The 25,510-nt window shown below is 36.7% G+C and overlaps 1 protein-coding gene across 5 annotated transcripts in view; it reads left to right on the plus strand.

Moving 5' to 3' along the window:
• Window positions 1-25,510, plus strand: part of Fancd2 (Fanconi anemia complementation group D2) — an 883,021-nt gene that overhangs the window by 445,242 nt on the left and 412,269 nt on the right. For all 5 annotated transcript variants that reach the window (XM_090413132.1, XM_090413256.1, XM_090413216.1 and 2 more), the window contains one exon: window positions 11,742-11,850. In XM_090413132.1, coding sequence (XP_090269258.1) covers window positions 11,742-11,850 — 109 coding nt within the window. The remainder of the gene's footprint in view (window positions 1-11,741; window positions 11,851-25,510) is intronic.

Raw genomic sequence — 25,510 nt, forward strand, 5'->3', positions numbered from 1 at the left:
GTGAAAAATTAAAAGATCTAAAAAGGCTAATACTTATGTACTTCTACTTCTAGGGCAAACTGGAACCTTGGATGTAGCGCATTTAATTTAGAAAGAAACTTGTAATTCATCAGAAGAGCCAATTCCAGATAGCAAAAATGTCATCTACATGTCTGAACCAATAAGTAGGTCTAGGTGAAATGTTGTCAAAAATATGTTGTTCAAAGCGCTCAATATAGAAGATGGCAATAGCAGGAAAAATAGGATTGCCCATTGCTGTTCCTTCAATTTGTTGATATAAATTATTTTTAAAGGAAAAGTAACCAGGATGCATTATAAAATCAGACATTGTTAAAATAAGAATATTTTAACATGTGAGACATTGAAACAACATCTAAACTAATCATAATATCAAAATAAATTTAGTTTAATCCTTTATCCAAGTGTGAGCAAACAAAGTTTGCGCCTGAAAGTATCTTCAGGACTTGAGTAAGATGGTACAACACCAGGGCAACTCGTTGCAAAGGTGGAGCAAGCTACCAACACTACTGTCTCAGTATCTCCTATAATGCAAAACACATCTCCCTGCGGATATGTCTAATGTTATGCATTAAGGGAAGGGCCACTACCCAGACTAGTTTCGACCTTTATTGAGGTCTCTTCAGTGGGAGCCAGGCCCAAGCTGAGATACCAGGCAGAAGCATTAGCAGGTCATCTCTACCTATAGGAGTTGCCAAATGGTGTGCCACCCTTTTTTATAAATTACTCTGGATTTAGAGAAAGATGTTGAAAGTATATTTTTCACTTGGTTAGAGTATAATAAATTTAGTTTAATCCTTTATCCAAGTGTGAGCAAACAAAGTTTGCACCTGAAAGTATCTTCAGGACTGGGGTAAGATGGTACAACACCATTTGGCAACTCCTATAGGTAGAGATGACCTGCGAATGCTTTTGCCTGGTATCTCAGCTTGGGCCTGGCTCCCACTGAAGAGACCTCAATAAAGGTCAAAACTAGTCTGGGTAGTGGCCCTTCCCTTAATGCATAACATTAGACATATCCGCGGGGAGATGTGTTTTGCATTATAGGAGATACTGAGACAGGAGTGTTGGTAGCTTGCTCCACCTTTGCAATGATATAATAGAATTAGTTTAATCCTTTATCCAAGTGTGAGCAAATAAAGTTTGCGCCTGAAAGTATCTTCAGGACTGGGGTAAGGTGGTACAACACCAGGGCAACTCGTTGCAAAGGTGGAGCAAGCTACCAACACTCTTATCTCAGTATCTCCTATAATGCAAAACACATCTCCTTGCGGATATGTCTAATGTTATGCATTAAAGGAAGGGCCACTACCCAGACTAGTTTCGACCTTTATTGAGGTAGAATGGGAGTTCATGTCTCTCATCATTGGCCTTTGGAGAATAAAGCATGCTGAGGATCAGCAGACAGTAAAAGAGGAGTATGATATAAGATAGAGTAGGATAGTAGGAGGTAAAAAGAGGCCTCAATCAACCTGTTTAGCCTTATTGGCTAATTGGTCTGTAACATATAATCTCAATTTATCGGTTCAGAAAAAGTTTAAACATAGACTTTTGTCTATAGTTCACATATTATTTTATCTAAAGTAATGATTTACTCCAGTGTTAATGGAGGTTCTTTTTATGTTACTAGATATAATATCCTTATTTTTATTCCAGGGTAAATAATTTTTTATTTTTTATTTTTTTTTTTATTTATTTATTTTTTTTTAAAGACAAGATGTAAATAATAGGACTTATTTAAGTATTTATTTTAAATCTAAAATAACAGGACTTAAGGTCCGGTAAGTAGGAATGCATAGGAACTTACTGAGGAACTTGTATACCTGGTACCACTGGGACTTAGAACTGGGGAAGAGACTGGCCCGGGAGATGCCGCTCACGAGGAGCGGCACCGCCTCGCAGTAAGCCTTCGCCGCCTGGGTTCTCAGCTCTCCCCCCCCTTGTTTGGAGTAAAGAAACCGTGCCAGCGAAAGCTTTGTGGCTAGGGAAGACAGAGTGGTTATTCTTTTTCCTGGGGTGGGGGGGCTTGGATGGTGGGTTTTTTGGGTTCTAAAGATATATACAGGGCTTGATGCGTCCCTGTATAAGAAAGCATATTGTCAGTGGTTTGCAGTATTGATTCACAAATTTAAAGTCTCCTAGTAAGTGCCTTTCTTGTGCAAGAAATTTTGGTAAGTAGAAAAAGAAACCTTTTCTTATTCTTGCATACATTAAATTTGCGTCTCGTACCTGGGATTTTTTCCGTACTTTCCAGATGTGATATTTTAGTACACTGATTAGGAAGATAGCGAACTTTTGGGTTTTTTGGACTGGTGGCGGGAATTGTAGTTGTACGACCTCTTCTACTGTCAGTATGGGGATTCCCAATGCTGTGCTGAGTCTCCGCCAGATGCGTTGGGCTGGTGGGCAAAAATAAAAGAAGTGGTCCACCGTTTCCACGTCCCGGCAGACATCGCAGAATGGGTCGCACGGGCTAGGTACATACCGGGATTTCACCTGTTTCACCGGGAGCCACCCGTAGGCTATTCTCCAGGCTAGATCCCGATGAAAAGGCTGTCCCCAGCTATTTTTGATGTTTCTGAAGAGAATTTCATTATTTGTACTAAGATTGGGTGTATCACGCCTGGAAAGTTGGAAGAAATCCCAGTATACTGCTTTGGGTTTGTGTGTGAGGATTGCTATTCCTCTGTCTCTGAGTGTTGTGATCGATTTCACTACTGTACGATACCACTTGGGCACCCCACTTGCGTGGGGTCCAGCATAGTCCGTGATCCCAAAGAGGGGGAGGAAAATTCCTATAAAATATCTAATTAGTAGGCCAGAAATGTGGTTGGAGTTTAAGGCCTTCCGTACAGTTTTGAACGTGTTTGCTTGTAGCAAGCTTTTGTGATCGGGCAGAGCATAACCCCCTTCTTCCTGTTTGAGTTGTAGGTATTCTTTCTTTACTTCGTGTTTTCTCCCATTCCAGAAGAAATCCAGGAGTTCTTTTGATAACTTATTTTCTTGTGCCAGTGTGATGCCTGTGATATTGACAGTGTGCATCAGCATTGGGGTGACGATTGTTTTTATTACTGTCGCTCTGCCATAAAAGGAGAAGAAGGTTGGTTTGAACAGCCTTATCCTTTCCCTGCTTGTCTCCTGCAATTTTTGGATTGGTAGTGCTAGGGTGTCTGAAAAGGGCACGCCTAGTATAGTTAGGGGCTGTGTCTGTAGCGTTAAACCGTAGGGAAGTCCAGTGCTATGGAAATTTCCGAAACTTTTGATTTTGGTTTTTTGTGCGTTAATGCGAAGACCACTGACTATGCTGAATTTTTGCAGTGTGTGCAGATAGATATAGATGGACTCAGAGTCTCTGAGTGTAGCCACTACATCGTCTGCATATGCCACTATTTTGCATTGTCTGGAGCCTTGGGGCAGTGGAATACCGTTAATTGCGGGGGTGTTATCAATTCTTTTGATTAGGGGTTCTAATACTAGGGAGAAGATGAGGGGGCTTAGTGGGCAGCCTTGCCTAACCCCTCTCTTTATGCGGATTGGTTCTGTTAGAAACCCATTAATAGATAGTTGGGTCGTGGCTTCCGCATACATGTTTTTAATTGTACGCCAAAGTCTCAGGCCCATGCCTGTTTTTTGTAGGATGTTCTGCAAGTGAGGTCTCTTCAGTGGGAGCCAGGCCCAAGTGGAGATACCAGGCAGAAGCATTAGCAGGTCATCTCTACCTATAGGAGTTGCCAATTGGTGTGCCACCCACCTTTAATAAATTACTCTGGATTTTGATAAAGACGTTGAAAGTTTATTTTTCTCTCCACTTGGGCCTGGCTCCCACTGAAGAGACCTCAATAAAGGTTGAAACTAGTCTGGGTAGTGGCCCTTCCTTTAATGCATAACATTAGACATATCCGCAAGAAGATGTGTTTTGCATTATAGGAGATACTGAGATAGGAGTGTTGGTAGCTTGCTCCACCTTTGCAACGAGTTGACCTGGTGTTGTACCACCTTACCCCAACCCTGAAGATACATTCAGGTGCAAACTTTGTTTGCTCACACTTGCATAAAGGATTAAACTAATTTTATTATACTCTAACCAAGTGAAAAATAAACTTTCAACAAAAAAAAAAATCAAAAAAAAAAATCATAATATCCAAAGTGTCCAAATGAAGATTCGAAATTTAATTTTTTTAAATCCAAAGAATTTTTTATAACTAGCAGTTCTTCTAGTTGAAGAAGTGAGTAAATTTGATAAAAATTTTGAGTCTACAAATGGTCTTAATGGAATGCCTGGTTTATGAACTTTTGGAAGATCATACAATCTAGGTGAATGACTGAAAGAGGTTTTAAGTTTATTTATTATTTTTTTTTGATCTTCATTCCGTATAGATATATTATCTATAAGAGAATTCATCATCATCATCAAATTCCTGCCATGTACCCTCAAGGGGTGTACAGGATATGATAGTACTACATGAAAAATTTACTCTGCTATCTACAATTTTCCTACAGATCAGTCTGTTACTTGTCAAGACTTTAATATTATCAGATCTTATATTTCTGTCATCTAAGGCACTTTGTACCGTATCAATCCACTTATATCTTGGACTTGTTTTGCCAATTTTTCCTCACCTATTCTGTTTAAATGACCATACCACCTGAGATTAGCTCTGCTAACGCATTCCTGAATGCTGGCAATGTCAAGTTCTTTCCTAATCCTCGTTTTTAATATGATATTGCCATTGAAGCCATCTGTTCATGTCTCTAATCTTTCTCAGGATTCTCATATCTATGGTCTGTAGTCATTGATCAAGTGTTTTACTTCTGACCCAGCTCTCAGATCCATAACTTAAAACTGGTTTGAACACTGTCTTGTATACAGCTAATTTAGTGTTCTGACTAATTTCTCTCTTACTCCATATGAATTTATTCAATTGACTTCCTACCATATCAGCTTTGTTGATTCTGTTGTCTATTTCCATATTTAATTTACCATCTTCACTAAAAATCGTGCCTAAGTAGGTGAAACGTTTTGCTTGTTCCACAGGTTCTCCGTTCACAATGCAGTTGACATTTTCAACGATTCTGCCTATTTTCATTGTCTTTGTCTTTTTATTGCTACCTTCATACCATATCTATTACAACAGTTATTCAATTTAGTCAAGGAATCTCGCAGACTTGTAGCGGATTTATTGATAAGTATAACATCGTTTGCATAAAGCAAAGAGCTGACATTAACATCTCCAGTTTTGATATCATGTTTAATACCACTTTCCTTCATAATGTGATCCATATAGATAATGAATAACAGAGGGGATAACGTACATCCTTGTCTCACATCAGTTTTAACATTTAACCATCTTCCTGTACTTCCTTCAGTTCTAACTGCTGACTTACAACTCAAATAAAGACTAAGTATTGCTTGATATAATATAATGCCCCATTGACACCATATAACTGCAGCATATTGAATAGCTTCTCTCTTGGCACCTTGTCATATGCCTTATCCAAAGCACAAGCTGATTTGCCAGGAACTTTTGACATGCTTTCTTCTTTTCCTTCACTGTATCTTTAACTTAGTGTGTCCTTCATGGAGTTCTGATTTTTCTATCCTTGCAGACAACCTCACCTCATGCCTCTCTGGCTGAATCAATCAAGGTTTTCTTCATGGCTTGCCACTGAATCTCTAAAGTTTGGTTCCTGTTCTCAATAATCTTTGTTTATTTTAGTCTGCAGTTCACATCTGAGAGCTGCTCAACTTTAATTCGATTTAAAACTTTCTCATGTTATTCTTTTCAATATGAAATTCAATTTTATCCTGCTCAAGACTAAATAGTGATCACTTCTAATTTCAGATCCTCTGTACACTTGGTGTCCTGCACAAGGGAGAAAACATCACTATCAACAATGACATAGTCAATGAGACTTTTCTTATTCCTTGCCTCTTCTCTCCATGTGAATTTGTTCACATTTTTATGTTGGAACATGGTCTTAGTAATAACAAGTCCATGTCCTGAGCAGACATCCAACAGGCATTTGCCATTATTATTAGCTTTGCTCTTTTCTCCAAATTTTCCCAAAATATTTTTGTATGCCTGACAATCATTCCCTACTCTGTTATTTAGATCCCCAACAAGGACCAACTTTTCTTTTTTCATTGTGTTAGATGCTTTCTCTAAATCCTGAAAAAATTCCTCCACTTCTACTTTAGTAGAACCTTCTCTGGGACCATAGGCACAAATAAGTCTCATTGTCCAGTTCCCCATTCTGATATTTGCCCACATCACTCTACTTGAGACTGCCTGCCATTCCAGAAGTTTAGCCTCGTATTTAGTGTTGAGTACTATGGCTACTCCTTCTTTTCCGTGATTGTCATTGCCTGAATATAACATTTTGTATTTATTGCTCAGAAAGATCTCACCAGTTTTGTCTTTTTTGCTTCAGTCACCCCTATTATCTCGATCTAGTGCTTATCCAATTCCTCAGCTAGCTCCATTTCTTTGCCATTTAGGCCTCTTATGTTGATAGTACCGATCTTTAACTCTGGTGATGTTGAGTTGGGGTGTGTTTTCAAATTTCTTCCAGTAGCTGACTTTTCGCTGTTCACCCTGGTTCCCTGGTGAAAACAATGGGGGCCTTGTTTAACCAGGCGACGACCCAGCCAGCATGAAATTTTATCATGGTTGTACCATCATCTTGTATATTGGTTTAAACCAATAAGAATAATATTTGGTTGGCTAAATCCCAAATTGCCTGCCCATCTTCATTCGTTCAGTATCCAGGTAGATACCCAACAGGGTGCACCACGAGAAGGTGGGGATTGGAAATTAGGTCAGAAGCCCTGGTCGGTTCTCTGCATTCCTTTAAAGGCTGTGTGGAGGTCTCCTCTCAGTTATAAAGCTTTGACCCTTAAGCACCCCCTCCCTATAAGAGAATTAAGTCTTTTTAATTGACTACCAGTAGGATCTGATGTGAGGAACTTCAAAATTGAATAGTAGCAGAGCAGTAGAGACATTTTTCTCTCATATTCTCTTCTATCTTGAATAACTACAGCCTTCCCTTTGTCAGCTTTTGTAATAATTAAATCATTATTTTTTTTCAGTGATTTCAGTGCTTTTAATTCCAAGTAAGATAGATTAGGACGAGGAGGCTTGGCATTAAAAAGAATTTTTGCACATTCAAAAGTGTCCTGTTATCTGTTTTTTGGAATAAGGATCAAATACCTCTGTCTATGCTAAGACAAAAATGGTCTACATCTCTCCCCTTTGTGGGAGAATACTTTTTAAATCAGCTAATCTTTCCTAAATTAAATTGTACATATATACTTAGGTGGCACCCTTCATTTGGAATTGTTAGTTATTATTTAATTAGCTTTTTTATATGTACTGAAGATGCCTGTGATACTCAGACAAAAATTCTACTAATAAATAATATCTTATGTGAGTTAATTCTGTTATCATAATTTTAAAGTCATAAGTAATATGTCTACTAATGGTATTTCCTTACTGAAACATGTATTGAGTCTTTACAGAGATTCTACATTCAAACAGTGTGTGTGTGTGTGCTAGATATGGTAAAGTATTAGTAAAGAAGGCTAAATGCATTAACAGAATAATATTCCTAAAGTGCTGTGAGATAGCTCAGGTTATTCCTACCTGCTGTAAATTAAAAGAAGTTTTTAAGTCTCAAAGAGCTCATTGTATTCATTTAAAGGCCAGTAGGTCACATCTAAATTATCAGCTACATGAAGAAAAAAAATCTCTTTCCATCTTAAATAGAGGAATTGTTGATATCAAGAAAGTTCTAGAATCTGTATTAGTGGCTGAAACTTTTAACACTATTTTGCACATATCATCGACTTCATACCTATAGTTTTTTAATGCTTCTCATGATAAGTTAAAGTGTAAGTTTTATGCACTGGTGAGCCTCCCTAGATCCATTTTGATATATTTTTTTTTATTACGTAACTTTTTTTTTTACTCAATGTGTTTCTCCTCTTACTTCATTATATTCGTGGTTGCTTGAGCATGTATAAAATGCCTAAATGTTCTAATCTTAACTCTCGTATAATGCTATTATTTAACTTTAGTCCTTTCGTAATCTACTTAGCTTCCCCCCCCCCCTTTTCAAGGCCATAAAGTCTCACACGTGCTTGTCTCATAGACTTATGAGTCTATGAGACATATAGAATTATCAAAAGCCTCTGGTTGGGACCAGATCCTTAATCTATTGCTATTATTCAAATGTATTAATCCTTGAAAATTTATTTCAGTTGACAACTGTGCCATTAAGGATCATGTAAAAGAATTTTCTATCTTTCCTTTACATACAAAGGAATATTTTAGCTACGCACATGGAATAACTCTTAAATCAATTCTATCTCAAGCAACTCCGAATTACTTAGTCGTGGTTGTAACTTTACTTAGGTCACACAGGTTCGATTTGTTTTTATGAGACAGTGCATTGGCTAACAAAGATCAGGCAAGTTATTAACAAAACCTGACATGTTTATTCTAAATAGGACAATTTATATATAAAAGTAAATAGGACATATCACATCTACTTCTGCATATATTCATTAAAACAATTCACTTAAAGCGTTAGACAAAGAAATTATTTACACTCAACTTATTAAACACGTGGATGGATTTTAGCACACATAACCTTACTCTCATTACGAACAATAAAAGCAAAATTCTACCATACACATTCTAAGTATTATGTAACACAAGCACTATTCAAGATTACAATATTCTATATTACACATTCAAACTTTTGGCTTTCTAACCTCCAATTTCTGACATTAACATCTCCAATTTTGATATCAAAATTGGAGATGTTAATGTCAGCTCTTTGCTTTATGCGGATGATGTTATACTTCTAAATAAATCCGCTACAAGTCTGCAAGATTCTCTGACTAAATTGAATAGCTGTTGTAATAGATATGGTATGAAGGTCAGCAATAAAAAGACAAAGACAATGAAAATAGGCAGAATCATTGAAAATGTCAACTGTGTTGTGAATGGAGAACCTGTGGAACAAGTAAAACATTTCAGCTACTTAGGCACAATTTTTACTGAAGATGGTAAACTAAATATAGAAATAGACAACAGAATCAGCAGAGCTGGTATCATGGGAGGTCAATTGAATAAATTCATATGGAATAAGAAAGAAATTAGTCGGAACACTAAATTAGCTGTATACAAGACTGTGTTCAAACCAATTTTAACTTATGGATCTGAGAGCTGGGTCAGAAGTAAAACACTTGACCAAAGACTAGAGACCGCAGATATGAGAGTCCTGAGAAAGATTAGAGGCGTGAACAGATGGCATCAATGGCAATATCATATTAAAAATGAGGATATTAGGAAAGAACTTGACATTGTCAGCATCCAGGAATGCGTTAGCAGAGCTAATCTCAGATGGTATGGTCACTTAAATAGAATGGGCGAGGAAAGATTAGCAAAACAAGTGTTCTCTGCCAGGTTGGCAGGAAAACGACCCAGAGGAAGACCAAGGTATAGGTGGATTGATACGGTACAAAGTGCCTTAGACGATAGAAATATAAGATCTGATAATGTTGGAGTCTTGACAAGTAACAGACTGATTTGGAGGAAAATTGTAGATAGGAAGTTAGTAATGATGTAATTTTTTCATGTAGTACTGTCATATCCTGTACACCCCTTGAGGGTACATGGCAGGAATTTGATGATGATGAACTTTTGGCTTTCTGACCTCTTCAACACATTATGCCATTAGTTAAATAGAATTAACATCTGTCATCTGTACACACAATCTAGGTTATTAACATAAAGCAATTTAGTTACAATCTCACTATTTCATTGTACAGTCCTGAATCCAAAAAGGTTAAGGGTGAATTCCGTTGGTTCCTTTCTTTTGACATGCATTACGGCTGTAATATGGCTATTGAAATTACTTCAACAAGAATTTCCTTCAGACATTGTTAAAATATTCGATTTTGTAATGCATTTTGGTTATTTTTCCTTTATAAACAAGTTATATTAACAAATCGAAGGAACAGCAATGGGCAGTCCTATTTCTCCTGCTATTGCCAACTGTATATGGAGCACTTTGAACAACATATTATTGATAAAATTTCAGCTAGACCTACTTATTGGTTCATATATGTAGATGACATTTTTCCTATCTGGAATGGCTCTTCTGATGAATTACAAGTTTCTCTCTAAATTAAATGCACTTCATTCAAGGATCCAGTTCACCCAGAAGTAAAAGTAAATAAGCATTAGCCTTTTTAGATCTTTTAATTCTTTGCTAACCAGATGATAATCTACATTTCTCAGTCTATAGGAAGGAGATTCGTACAGGCCATTATATCCATGCTGAATCTCATCACTATCTCACTCAGTAGGCAGGAACTATTAAATTACTGGTTCATTGGGCTGATTCCTTTTGTTCTTCAGAGGAACTATCACAGAAAGAATTGCAGTTTATTACTTCCTCTTTTCTGTCTTATGGATATAAGAATTCTTTCAACAAAAGAGAGCTTTAAGTAGTTTTGATATATCTTCCTCTTCAAATACAGAAAAAATAACACTTATTCCTATCCCTTATGTGCAAGTCATTAGTGAGTGCATAGCGAAAGTTTTAAAACCACTAATATTTGTGTTGCCTTTCAACCCATCAGAAAAATCACCACCTTTCTTACTTCTCCAAAGGACAAGCTTCCACATCTAAGTCATCCAGGTGACTTCTAAATTCCTTGTTCTTGTGGGTTATCTTATTTCGAACAAACAGGAAAATCTGCTTTTATTCGAATGGAAGAACACAAGTGTTATATTGAATATCTTGGACTTGCAGAGCATGCCCTCAACACAAGACATAGAGTTCATTGGAATAAGACGAGTCCTTCACAAAAGTTAGTTCCTCATAGAACAGCTTTATAAAGAAACATGGGAAACTTTACTTCACTCTCCCAACTTAAACAGATCTGTTGGACTTCGTTTATCCCTTTGTGGGAGATAGTATTTTTAAATCAGCTAATCTTTTCTAACATTTTAATTGTACACATATTATTATTTTTTAAAATAACGTTGTAAACTTAATGATCTTTTTTAGTTATCTTACATGAGCTACTTAGGTGCCGCCCTTTGGAATTGGCAGTTATTGTTTAATTAGCCTGCTTACATGTACTGAAGATACTAATAAATAATATCTTACGTGAGTTAATTCCATTATTATAATTTTAAGTAATATGTCTACTTACGGTATTTCCTTATTGAAACATTTTTGCCTACTGTCTCACTTTGGTGTTGTCTTGCCATGATCTATGTATGCCAACATAACCTTAGGTAATGTCAAAAACTGCTGCATTATAAAATATATTCAGATAATGCAGCAGTTTTTTTGTTACTGATGCTGGCTAAACATGCACCAACAATTTGTCCTCTTTCATAGTCATACAAGTCTCTCATTTTCTGTTTAATATGAATTATCACTCAGTATAATCACTAATGTGAGAACTGCAGAGTGTAAAGAAACAAGAACATTCAGTGCTGCTGCTGCTGCAAGATTTTTTAGTGCAGTGAAAACAGACAAATTCTATTCATAAATATCTTAGTGTTTCTATTATTTTGTCTAACCTTTGTGTATATATATATATAATATGCTAATATAGTTACATACACGTTATACTCAATGTATACATTCATATGTGGTGACAATGGTACTTCATTTTGTATAAACTTTTTGAATAGGTGGTGAATGCATTTTCTTTTACGGAGGATAGTCAGATGAAGTATAAGTTGGTGAAACGATTACGTGCTATTGTTGAAATACAGAAAGTTTTAAAACAGAATCTTGCTGGTAAATATTTAAATTTCTCAGTTTTATTGCTCATCTGATATTGCTTAAATCTCAAACAAAAATGTGTTTGAATTGTTTTGTTTTTATATCTATAGTCTAATCACCTCTTTCAGGAGGGGGGAGGGGGATTAATGTGGTTGTTCGGAACACACAAGAATCATGGACATTTTATCATTGACATTACCTTCAGATTGGCCTGGAACATATCTAGGATATTTAAAAATGAAAGCGAATAGAAATAAGTAATAGCCAACATCTTGTTATAAATAGAAATGGAATGTGTATTGCATTGTTAAAAAAGATGTAGAACAAATTTAACAATAATCAAAATTAAATAGCTTTCAGATGTATACCATATGCTCAAATATGCCTTATTGAGGGGAAAAGAAAAAGATGAGAACAAAGACCAAAAAATATTTAGTATAATTATCACCAAAGATGTCTGTACTGGAATGTTAACTTTGCTGATACCGGGATAAATATATAACAAATTAAAAGACAATAAGTTGAAAGAGTACAAACGCAACTAGATTATTCAGAGACATCACTAGTTTTGTTCGAATTGCATAAGATTTCTTTATTTTTAAGAGAAAATTTATCTATTAATAAACATTAATAGACAAACACTAAAGATTAGTATGACGATAACAAATATTAAAGTGTGTACAATTCTAATTATTTAAATTATGTATGAACATGCATTCATTAATTGACATGCCTCATTTGCATGCTTGATTGACCAGGAAACACTCAGATAAATTAATGCTAGGATTTAATGACATGTAAAGCAGGAAAGAACTCCAGCAAGCCCACACTTTCTGCTTCTGAGTTATTTTGAGTTTTAAATAATTTGAGAAAAGCAAGCAGTGGTTAGAAGATAATAATTGCAATGTAGAAAGGTTGCCAAACAACACAATACAATTCATTCTGATTGGAGCCATATAAGCAATTGCTTTGTGAAAGAAAGAAAGATGACAAAACAATTGAACTAGATGGCGAACATTGAAGAAAAGAAGCTGTAGACCTGAATTTCTCATATAACCATTCATTTTTGAAATTATGGATTCTACAACCGTGTTAAAATAACTCTTTTTATTATCCCAATTATTCTAATTCCCAATATTCTAATTTCCAAATTCCAAAGACTAAAAGATCGAAAGAACCAGCTGCCATATTCAAATTTCTCCATAATGAACAATAACAACCAACCAGAAGCAAGAAACAACAGGAGCCACCAATCACCTACAATTAACAGTAATATAGTGAACCTATCCAACCATGCTTTAAACAAAGACGAAATCTTGATACTTAACAAAGGTTTAAATAATGCCATAGCACCCAAATCGATAAACAAACTTGCATTTATTTGTAATATTGAAAGAGGCCTAAGATTCATCCCAAATAACATAGCAGAAAAAATATGTTTAGAAACCGCCAACATTTTAAATTAACAAAACAATAACAAGCAACCTAACTCAACATGAATTAACAGCGATAAAATCACTAAAGTCAAATCCGAACATCTTAATAATCAGAGCAGTTAAAGGAAGTGCCACCGTTATCTTAAACTGAACTACGTATGTGGAAAAAATGAATCTGCTGGTCTCGGACAATAACACATGTCGATTACCACATGGCCCAAAGATACGGTCAAAAAACTATTTCCACACTATGCTCGTTCCCCGAGAATTTACAGTCTACCAAAGATACACAAACAAAATACACCACTCCGGCTGATAGTGAAAGGTATAGACAGCCCGAATTATCACCTAGCTAAGAAATTAGCAGCAACGCTCAAGGAGTTGGTAGGTCATTCCGCCTCCCATATCAGAAACACAATAAAATACTCAACAACAACACAAAAAAATACTCAACAACACTTCCAAAACATAATCAAAGACATTACATTAGAAAAAGAGGATCGATTAGTCAGTTTGGACGTTTTTGCCCTCTTTACGAATGTCCCAATCAATGATGCAATTCTTCTTTTACAGAACAAATTTCCTCCAGCTATCGCGGCACTCTTTTTTCGCATGCATTACATTCTGGTTATTTTGTATGGCAAAACGCTTTCTACCTACAAAAAGAAGGCACACCCATTGGCTTGCCATTACCCCCCCAATTGCTAACTTTTATATGGAACATTTGAACAACTTGCTTTAGGTTTTTCCCCTTTAAAACCCAAAGGCTGTCTTAGATACATTGACAATGTTTTTGCGATCTGGTCCCATGGCCGCTAGACACATTCCTTAGCCACCTAAACATGCAACACAAACGCATACAGTTCACAATTGAGATTGAAAAACATAACACACTGCCATTTCTAGATACACTTCTCACTCGTCTTCCCTCGGGCAATCTGTCCTTCACTGTTTATCGGAAACCGACACATACTGGCCAATATATACATAAACTCCTACCACCACCCAACATAAAAACTAGATGTCATCAATACCCTAAAAAACAGGACTCTGAAGATCTGCTCCAATGAACAGGCACTGAAAAACGAATTTAAAGTGATCAGCAATAATAAACAATAAGATCTCAATAATAAACAAAGACAAACCAGAGTACAGTAAAACTATAAACATTCTCTACATTAAAGGGACATCAGACAAAATAAGCAGTGCACTACAAAAATACAACCTCAAAGCCACCTTTAAACCTCCTGCAGAATTAAAAAGCTTACTCAACTCATCCAAAGACCCACTCCCTCCGCTGGCCTACCCTGGAGTATACCGTATTTACTGCACCTGCAACATACCATACATAGGAGAAACATGATGCACAATTCCGATCAGACAAAAAGAACATAAACGACACATCAAATATAATAATTATGGTGAAGCTGGCTTTTCTGATCATGCCCTGTGAACACCTTACATAGAATTGACTGGAAAAGCACTAGTTGTCTACATCACACCAAAACATGGTATGAATGCAAATTTAAGGCAAATTGTGAGATCATTATCAACCACCCCAATCTAAACAATAACGATGGTCTAAAAATCCCATACATATGGAAGGCATATATTTGTCCCACGAATCCTTCCTCTCTAAGAACAACTATAAACAGGACTGTAGAAAATCCAGAATCCTAAATCTAAAATAACAACTTTAATACTAAAAAATAGGACATCACTGTTAATGAAAAAATGTATAAGAAAGAATGTTTATTCATGTTGTAATTTATAAATAATTTATTTTATTTTATTTTATTTATTTATTTTTAATTTTTTATTTTTAATTAATTTATTCATTATTATAATTTTTTAAATCAAAAATAACAATTGGAATAATAGAATAGGACATCACTGTTACTGGAAGGAAAACCATCTGTGAGCAAGAATGTTTATTCATGTAATCATAAATGAAATGTAGCTTGATGTAATTTTTTTTTTTTTCTCCCACTAGAGATTATGCCAGTGAGTAGCATGTGATCAAATCATTGTTTATCTAGCTTATTGTTTGAAATGTAACGCAGCTTGTCTTGTATATTTATGTATGCTCCAGATGATGATGATCTTGATATAAAGATCTTGATATGAAGATATGAACGTCGGGATAATAAAAAGAGTTATTTTAACACGGTTGTAAAATCCATAATTTCAAAAATGAATGCTGATCACCGTGTAACACTAAAAGAAAGAATTCTCATATAACCACATTTTGTTCAAGTCTTAGCTGATTAGACCTATCAGGGAAGGAGAATGGATATAATATTTCCAATTAATTTCCCCATAACTTCCTATGTCAACCCCTTTTCATGCCTCAAGCTTTCTTCATCTACATTTAGTTTTAAGCTAAGAACTCAATTTTAAATATTAAATTATGAATTTATCAGTTTTCAACTCTGTAGATATTTTATCTCATGATTATTTATCATCGTCATCAAATTCCTACTGTACATCCTTGGTGTATTGGGGATGGGATACATATCAATAATTTATTTTTTTGATGTTTTTACAATGAATGCATTCAATCTTGGGTCGTCTACCAAGTTCTGTTTTTCCTATAGGTCCTGTTATTTATGTTGCAGATTTTGAATTGCAGTAGAAAGAAACTACTATCTTTTATGAGAACTCGTTATGATTTTCTATTGACTTCATAGCATAATTCAGAATGCTTGGATCCCAGCTCATATGATAGGAATAGGTCCCTTACTATGTTTGTATATGAAGTAAATAATAAGTGAAATAAAGCTGAATGTGAGAATTATGAAGGAATTTTCTGTCTGAGTGTTCTAGATAAGATGTGTGCATACATGCTTAATATAAAACTAAGAAAAATTATTGAAATACAAATTTGAAATAAATCAAGATTGGATCAGCAAAATAGGATTTGCTAGAAATATATTTTTTATGCTAAGATAAGCTTAAGATTATAACAATCTCTTTTGTAAATTTTGCATATATTTATATGATATTGAAAAATCTGTTTAAGACACTAAAATTATATGGTATAAGTACCACACACACAGAAAGAGAGAGAGAGAGAGAGAGTATACAATTTAATGTTTAATTCAACAGTTAGACCTCAGGGTATTGAAGGATTACTAAATAACTTAAGGAATTCACAATGTATACTGGAATATAAATTAAAATAAACTTTAATATCTACTTCCTATATTTCGGCAACATCACATTGCCATCTTCATGGGAACATAAAATTAAGACACATGCACGCAGGCACTAAAAACATCAAATGAGGTCAAACCGAAGAAACTACTGTTTTTCCTGAAGTCCTGATGGTGCCCCCTAGTGGGCTATATTAGGTATTCTTGGCCGTTGGGCTGACGTTCTTAAGATGTACGTCTCCCAAATTTGAGGCAGTCTCATGCATCCAAATTTGTTGAGGTTTGGCATATTTCTTAGGGCTGAGGCAGATTCTGTTGTTAAACTCTGAATGAAAAGAAAAGTCAAAACCTTTACTTTCATTCAGATTTAACACGATTTATCAATTCCGGAGCCAGTATCAATATATCAAGAGAAAAATAATCAATTGTAAATTATCAGTTCCGTTAATATTTAAGAAAGTTTTATCTAATGCATCATATTGAAATTAAATAAGTGTTCTGTAAAATTTAAACTGTGTAATCTATGTAAGTGCTATTACAATGTTGAAGGCAAAAAGCAATCCGATTATACAGCAATGGCCTGAAGTCATACACGTGCACTTAATAGAACGTGCACGTGGATGACCTCCGAATAGAACGCTAGGGGTGAGATTGGCGCTAGGTGTTCATAGGAGTGACGTGCTGGGAAAAATCAGGATGACGTAGGCAAGAAAACATAGGACGCACGTTTTAAAAGATGCTGCACCTCCAGCTCGTGGCTTTTTTTCTCGTCCCTGTACTGGAGTGATCAGTGGAGAAGTCCATCGTGAGGTCATCGCAGCTAGCGGCAGTGTCCATGGGCAGTTCTGGGCTATGGAATGACCTGACACAGTAAAGTTCCAGATCATGCCGAAGATCGTAGACCCTTGCCCAGCCGATTGATGAACGAGTGGGGAGCCAGAATTGTTTCCCCTGTCAGCGATATGTCATGTCTGAATCCAACTGATGTGTAAAAAACCCGAGGTAAATCAGAAAATTGAAAGTGCTGTAGGGATATGCATGAAGGCCTAGTGTGTATCCAACTGCTGGTAATGTAGATTCTTATTTGTTAATGTAAAAATTGTGTAGGGGGACATTGATTTAGATATATGTAAGTCTTCAACTCAGGACTGAACCCTCATTGATAGAACTTTAGGAGTTTTGCTGATGGAACTCTATACTCTGATTGAAATAGTAGTGATAAGATAATTGTGAATAATTGAATTAATGGTGTGAAGATAATTGTGAATGTATGTGAATTATAGAAAGTATAGTATTTAATGGTGTCTTACATAGATGAGTTAAATTTTGTTGGAACAAATGAATTGAAATTATTATCTAATATGTTACAGGAGATTTAGCAGTCATAAGTGACACTACTCTCTTCCCAGTATTATCTAAAATTTATTTAATGTCAGAAAAAAATTGATTATAACATGTATTATGTCTATTCAGTGTATTAAATGTTAATTTGCTTTGAAACGAATATGAAGACTTGCCTGATTTCCATTTTACTGAACTGTTCATTAAAAGTTCGAACCTAAGCGGGAGATAAGATTGACAAACATAAATTAAGGGGCTATGACTGCGAGATAAATTCTAACAGTGAGATTGTTTAAGAATTACGAGACTGCGTTTGGTTCTATGAATAAATATTCATCAAGTACATTTTAGGGTGGTGCAGTATAAATATAAATTTTCTCTAAAATTAAGACGGAACCAGTACCTGAAATGAAACAAAGGAATTGGCACCAATTAACGACATTTCCTTTGTCTTCATAGCTCACGTGCACATCTTGTATAATTGCTTACCGGCCTAGATTAAAAGTTAAGACATGACTCACTGATGATAGTTTAAGAAATTGCTAAAAAGAGGAAGTCAGAAAAGAAGATAATTATATATATATATGAATACAAGTATTAAAAGTAAGTAAAATAAAATTAGAAAGAAAACGAATCCAACATATAAGATAAAACTCCAGATATAACGCTATGAATAGTCTTTCAAATTTATACTTGCTGCAGTATATTACTGTTGCTTTCTTCCACCATATTCTGTGGTGTGTATCCAGAGCATGGTCTGCAATCCCAGAGTGGCTGTACTGATGAAACCGAATGTAGTCCTTGTGTTTCGAAATTTCGCTGTCCTGCCTGTTTGGCCAAAGTAGGACAGCTTACAGCTGCATTGGATCTGGTATATACACCAGGTAGGTCTAGGGGAGGTGGTTGGTCTTTAGTGGAGCAGATAAGGGATACCAATTTTCTATATGGTCTGTAACAAAAGGTCAGGTCATGTTTATTCAGGATTTTGGTAATTTTTTTCGAGGTGAAAAAAATTACCAAAATCCTGAAAAGGTTCACCCCGGATGTAGGCAATGGTGATGGATTTAGAGTAATCTTTTTTTTTTGTGTGTGTGTAGGGTGGACTGTGGTTTACTGGTTACCAATTTGACCACATGGCTCTGATACACTCCTCTCCTTCTTAATACACTTAAACAACCAATACCACAGAATCAAGTTCACCCTGGAAAGAGAGGAAAACAACAACCTCCCTTTCCTAGACACACTAGTCACCCGCCAGCCTGATGGAACCTTGGTTTTCTCAGTTTATAGAAAACACACCCATACAGGCAGGTACACAGGTACATTCACCAACAACCCCCCCCCCCCTCCCTCAACAACAATATGGAGTTGTGTGTGTGTGTGTGGGGGGGGGGGATTGTTGTAAAGCCATACTATACAACAGGGCTAAACTAATCTGTTCAAATGACAATGCCCTAACTGCTGAGCTAAATCACATCCTTAACACTTTCTCAGCCAATGGCTACAACCTCCCATAAAATCCAAAAAATACTAAAACAAGTGAACCACAGCCCCCCCCCCCCCCCTTCACAAGAAAGATTTCTCTAAATCCATCACCATTCCCTACATCTGGGGCACCTCGAAAAAATTACCAAAATCCTGAATAAACATGACCTGACCTCTTGTTACAGACCACATGGAAAATTGGCACCCTTATCCGCTCAACTAAAGACCAACCACTTTCTCTACACCTACCTGGTGTATACCAGGTCCCTTGCAGCTGTAAGCTGTCCTACTTTGGCCATACAGGCAGGACAGTGAAATTTCGGAACACAAAGACTACATCCGGTTTTACCAGTACAGCCACTCTGGGCTTGCAGACCATGCTCTGGATACATGTCACAGAATACGGTGGAAGAAAGACACATTAATATACCGCAGCAAGTATAAATTTGAAAGACTGTTCATAGAATCAGCCTCAGTCCTAAGAAACATACCAAACCTTAACAAATTGGGATGCATGTGACTGCGTCAAATTTGGGAGACGTACATCTTGAGAACTTCAGCCCAATGGCCAAGAATACCGAATATAGCCTGCTAAGGGGCACCATCAGGACTTTAGGAAGAACAGTAGTTTCCTCGCTTTGACCTCATTGCTGTTTTTATTGCCTGCATGCACGTGTCTTAATCTTATGTTCCCATGAAGATGGCAACGTGACGTTGCCAAAATATAGGAAGTATATATTAAAGTTTATTTTAATTTATATTCCAGTATATGTTGTGAATTCCTTAAGTTATTTAGTAATCATGTGCAACCAACGTATTAGCCTTTCTAAAATTGAAGGAAGCTACATTTTTATTAAATCAGATATAAGGCATAAGATATAAGACAAGATTATAATGTATTTTGCAGTATTATTTATAATCTCTAAATATTTATATAAATATTCAATAATATTTATTTCAGATTTGTTCAGGTCCTTAATCAACTAGATTTTTAATAAACACAGTTTTCAAATACAGAACAATAAAGAGAACTATTTGCAAATCCATTATCATCTATTTTTGTTTAGTATGTTTATTTTCTGAATTTATTTCTTTTTGTGTACCTTACCAGGTCAGTTGGGCTTCACTGCCAATGCAGTGTTTATGTGTGAGTATTGTGTATATATTTATATATTAACAGTTTATATCTAATTGCTCATTTACTGGGGCTTCTGAACTAATGTCCAATCTTCACCTTCTTGTGATGCATTTCATTTGTAGGGTATATCTACCTGGATACTGAATGAATGAGGATGGACTGGCAATTTGGAATTTAACCAACCAAATTGTAGTCTTCTTTCCTTAAACCAAAATGAAATGATGATAGAATATGCTAGAATTTCATGCATGTTGGGATATGTTAAACAAGGCTGCCTTTTATTTTATTTTTTACCCATCAGAGATGAACAGCAAGAATATATCTACTGAAACAAATTCCAACTCTTTATCAGCAGAGCACAGAATTGACACCATCAACATAAAAAGCATCAGCAGGAAAGAAATGGAATTAGGAGAAGAATTTGAAAGTATCTGATTGACATAATAGGTAGTAATGGAACAGAAAAGACAAACACAGCTGAGATTTTTTTTTTTTAAGCAACAAATGTGGGATGCTATATTCAGACAATAATGATCAGTGAAAATGAGAGCCGGTATAATACTCAACACTAAGTATGAGATAATCCTTAATTGCAAAAATATATCACGTATGGTAATGTAAGCAAATATCAGAATAGGGAACTAGATGATGAGATTTATTTGTGCCTTTGTTCTGACAGGATGTTCGTCTAAGGAAGAAATGGCAGAATTTTTCAATTGCTTACAGAAAGCAGCTAACATAATGTAAATGGAAAAGCTAGTCCTTCTTGCAGATTTAAATGCATAGCAGAAAATAATTGCCAGACATATTTATTATTATTTATTATTATTATTACGGGCAACTCCAGGGAGTCATTAGACTCATCGAGGGAGGCCCCAAATCATATTCATCACAGCTATTCTACATTCATACAGTATCTATCATACCTTGCCTTTAACTCATTCACTGTCACAGCATCCACCACAGACTCTGGGAGCGCATTCCACTCATTCACCGCTCTACAAGTAAAGAAGCCAGCTCTAACACCTTTACTAACTACACTTTTGCCCAGTTTCCATGGATGTCCCCTAGTCCTCCCACAACCAGCCCTGTTCTCAAAAATATCTTCTGAATTAATTTTATAGAAACCCTTCAGTAATTTGAATGCCTCAATCATATCTCCCCTCCTCCGCCTATCAACCAATTTTTGCAACCCACAAATCCTCAACCTATTCTCATAAGGTTCATTCCATAGACCTGCTATCATCTTGGTCACTCGCCTCTGGATCCTCTCCACCTCCTCCCCATCAAGAAGAAACCTAGGTGACCAAATCTGGGCACAGTACTTGAGATGGGGTCTTATCAAGGGTCGATACAGAGGAACAATAACCTGCTTGTCTCTGCTTGTCAACGTATTCTTCAGCAACCAAGTGATTTGATGAGCTGATTTGGCCACTTTTGCAATGTGCCCCCCCCCCCCCCTAAACTTCAACTCCTTATCCACCAACACTCCTAAATTTCATGCCTCATCAATTTCTTGGAGTACAGTTCCACTAATATAGTAATCTGCTGCTAATCTTTTCACCCCAAAATGTATAACCTTACATTTTGCCACATTAAATTGACATCCATTCACCTTAGCCCAGACCTCCAATCTATCCAAATCATCTTGCAAAATTTTGACGTTATCTACATTCACTATTGCCCTACCCAACTTTGCATCATCCGCAAACAAATGAACTGTTCCTCTCAGATCCTTTCCTATATCATTAATGAACAAATTAAACAGCAGTGGTCCAAGAACAGATCCTTGTGGCACCACTAGTCACAGGCCGTCTTGTGGATTCTACTCCTGAATAAACCACTCTCTGATATCTGTCTGTCAACCACCCTCCTATCCATCTCACCAACCCTATATCCATCCCCATATGCTGCAATTTACTGATTAGAATTCCATGTGGTATCCTGTTAAAGGCCTTAGCAAGGTCCAGTAGAATCACTGTGAACCCATTACCCTTATCCAGTTCAGCCATCACTGTGTTATAATACGTGAGCAAGTTACTGAGGCATGACCTACCCTTCACAAAACTATGCTGTCCCCGATACAGTATCCCATTTTCTTCTATCCAATCTTGTATTTTCCTCTTGACTATTTTCTCCAAGACCTTGATAATGATTCCTGTTATGCTGATTGGCCGGTAATTTTCAACAGTAGCCTTGGAACCACCTTTATGCAGCGGAACTGTTTTCCCCTCTTTCCACCCCCTTGGGACTGACCCCGACCCAAGGCTCAAATTAAACAAAATGGTCAAGGGCACTGGCAGTTCTTTAGCCGCTTCACGTACGACACGAGTTGGTATACCATCCAATCCAACAGATGTATTGACATTGAGGTTCTATAATAGACTAGTTACCTCTACTTCATTCATCACAATTCCAGTATAAGCTGTTGGTTCTTCCATTCCTGCAATGTCACCACCTGGATGATATACTCTTGCAAAATGCTCGCTCAGTAATTCCACTATATCGACTGATTCAGTTAACTCCCTACCCTCAGCATTTTTTAAGATCATTCTACCATGAACATTTTTCCTTTTACTTGCAACATATTGAAAAAACTGTTTGGGATTCTCTTTAGCCTGCATGACCAATTTTCTTTCGTAATCCGCTTTTGCTTTTCTTACCACCCTTGTTACCATCCTGGCCTGAGCTTTATACTGTTCCTGTGCCTGCTGGTCACCTTTCTCCTTAAATTCCCTCCACAATTATTTCTTTTTTTGCAGCTCAAGCTTAATAGTGTTATTCATCCATTTAACCCCTACTTGATTTATTATTCGGCTCTTGGTATACAGTCAACCATTGCCTCCTGCAAACACTTCTTAACCCCCTCCCATGCACTATCAACATCCAGCCCTTGCAGTTTTACATGCCATGGCACTGAACCAAGCACACACCTAAGCTTGCATACTTACCAGCCTTGTAATTCCATATGTACCCTGTCTTAATTGTAAATTCCACTCCTTTAGCCACCTCCCAAGTCATGACCTTATGGTCACTCTCACCAATTGGTGGCAACATGGTCATGTTTGTTACATCCACATTCTCAGTTGCAATTACTAGGTCAAGCACTCTCTGCCCCCTGGTATTTTCCACTACATGCTGTCGCAGATAGTTGTCCCTTAATAACTGAATAAAATCCAATTCCTTCCTCCCATGTGCCCTCTCCTCTTTCCAGTCAATGTTACCATAATTGAAATCACCCATAATGATTACCCTTCTTCCACTCATTTCTTCTATTTGCCTATGCATACTATCCCCACCATCGATTCCATCACCTGGTCTATAGCAGCACCCAATTGTATATTTTATTCTGCTAGATTCTATCTCACACCAAACAGCCTCAAATGTGCTCTTTTCTCTATCCTGCAGTTCAACTTCTATACTCCTTGGCTGCAACTCATCAGCTATCATCAGTAACACTCCTCCCCCCTTTTTATTCACCCTGTCACTCCTGAACACTCTATACCCATCGCATTCAATCCCACTAGCTTTATCATCTTCTGTCAGCCATGTTTCACTAATACCAACAATCTGTGGTCTGGAAGTGCCAACCAAGGCCAAAAACTCTTCCTTCTTGTTCCTAATACTCCTGGCATTAGTGTACATGAATTGCAGAAGCCCATTTGTCCCATCCCTACTTTGATGCCTTATACTAACTATCCCATTCTGATTTGTTATCCTTCGTACTCGCTCGGGCATAATATACTCATTCATACACTCAACTGCCTCCCTAAAGGCTGCACGTCTACCCCCCCCCTAATAAATCTAGTTTCCCTGAGTCTGTACATCCACTTCCACATCATTCATCAACACTTTTTCAAGCCTCCGTACACCAACTCTATTCAAATGTAACCCATCCATCTTATATAAGTCCTTTCGCCCATCGAACTCATTCCACACATCCACAAATTCCACACCACTCTCCATGCATAATCCACACATAAAGTCATTGGCAATTATGGCCCTCCTTCTAAGCACTTCACTCTCATACCGCGGTAAAATAATCACTATCCTAACTCTCTCACTCTTCTCTTTTGCTACCTCAAGTAATTCCCTCACATCCTCTATCATTTCCATTTTGTCCTCTTTCAAATCATTTGTTCCTGCCACGATTATCATCTCTTTCACCTTCTGTTTTTGCACTCGAATAGATTCGCTGACGTCCTTTATGTTCGCACCCAGCTGGTATGACTTCGTCAAACTCTCAACTATCACACCTCTTAATAGCGAATGCCCATACAGCACTCGCTCCTTCATTTTATTGACGTTCACGAACATTCTATTATTTGTCGTCACAGAGTTACGCCGGTTATTAGTCGGTACGTTCAGCACACATTTTTCCATATGCTCCAGTTGCCTTTTCGCTCTATGTATCGCACCGTTCAAACGCGCAATTTCACTACTCGCATTTATCTCACCATTTTCATTATCAATCAAATCATCCATTCGTTCTGTATTTCTACCTTCATTTATACTTTCAACGACGCTCTCACACCTATCTGGCACTACCACGCAATTCTCTATCACACAGCCATTTTCTACATTCTGACTGTCGTTAACGATATCACTCTCGCCACCCAAAACACGCCTCGAGATCCTCATTCTCCTTACACTTTCTGCACATATCAATTCCACTATCACCCTCTAACCAGACTCCCACCGCTCTTCGCAAAGCATACATCTCACAGACAGCACATTGCATAAATTCATTTACATCAAACTCTTAAACAAACATGGCGACCTGGCCGCCATTTTTTTCTTTATCGGTGCCATATGTACACTATCTTATCTTAAAATAATACTTAAAATAACAGAAAACACACAAAAATTGCACAGACACACCAAGAAACAAAAACCAAACAATACTACTTAAAATTCTAGTAAAATTGCCAAAGTTATCACAAAATACTACTAATCTTTTCAGGAGCTCTCAAAAGTCGACATGTACAAATGTTTTGAAACAATTTGGAGAAAAGCTAATAATAATGGTAAATACCTGCTTAATTTCTGTTTGACAAGGACTGCCATTAATAATACTATCTTCCAGCATAAAGATGGGCATAAATTTGCATGAAGAAGAG

The sequence above is a fragment of the Typopeltis vanoorti genome, chromosome 1 (genome assembly GCF_054136105.1).
Source record: "Typopeltis vanoorti isolate ZY-2024b chromosome 1, IOZ_Tvanoo_1.0, whole genome shotgun sequence".
Classification (NCBI taxonomy): domain Eukaryota; kingdom Metazoa; phylum Arthropoda; class Arachnida; order Uropygi; family Thelyphonidae; genus Typopeltis; species Typopeltis vanoorti.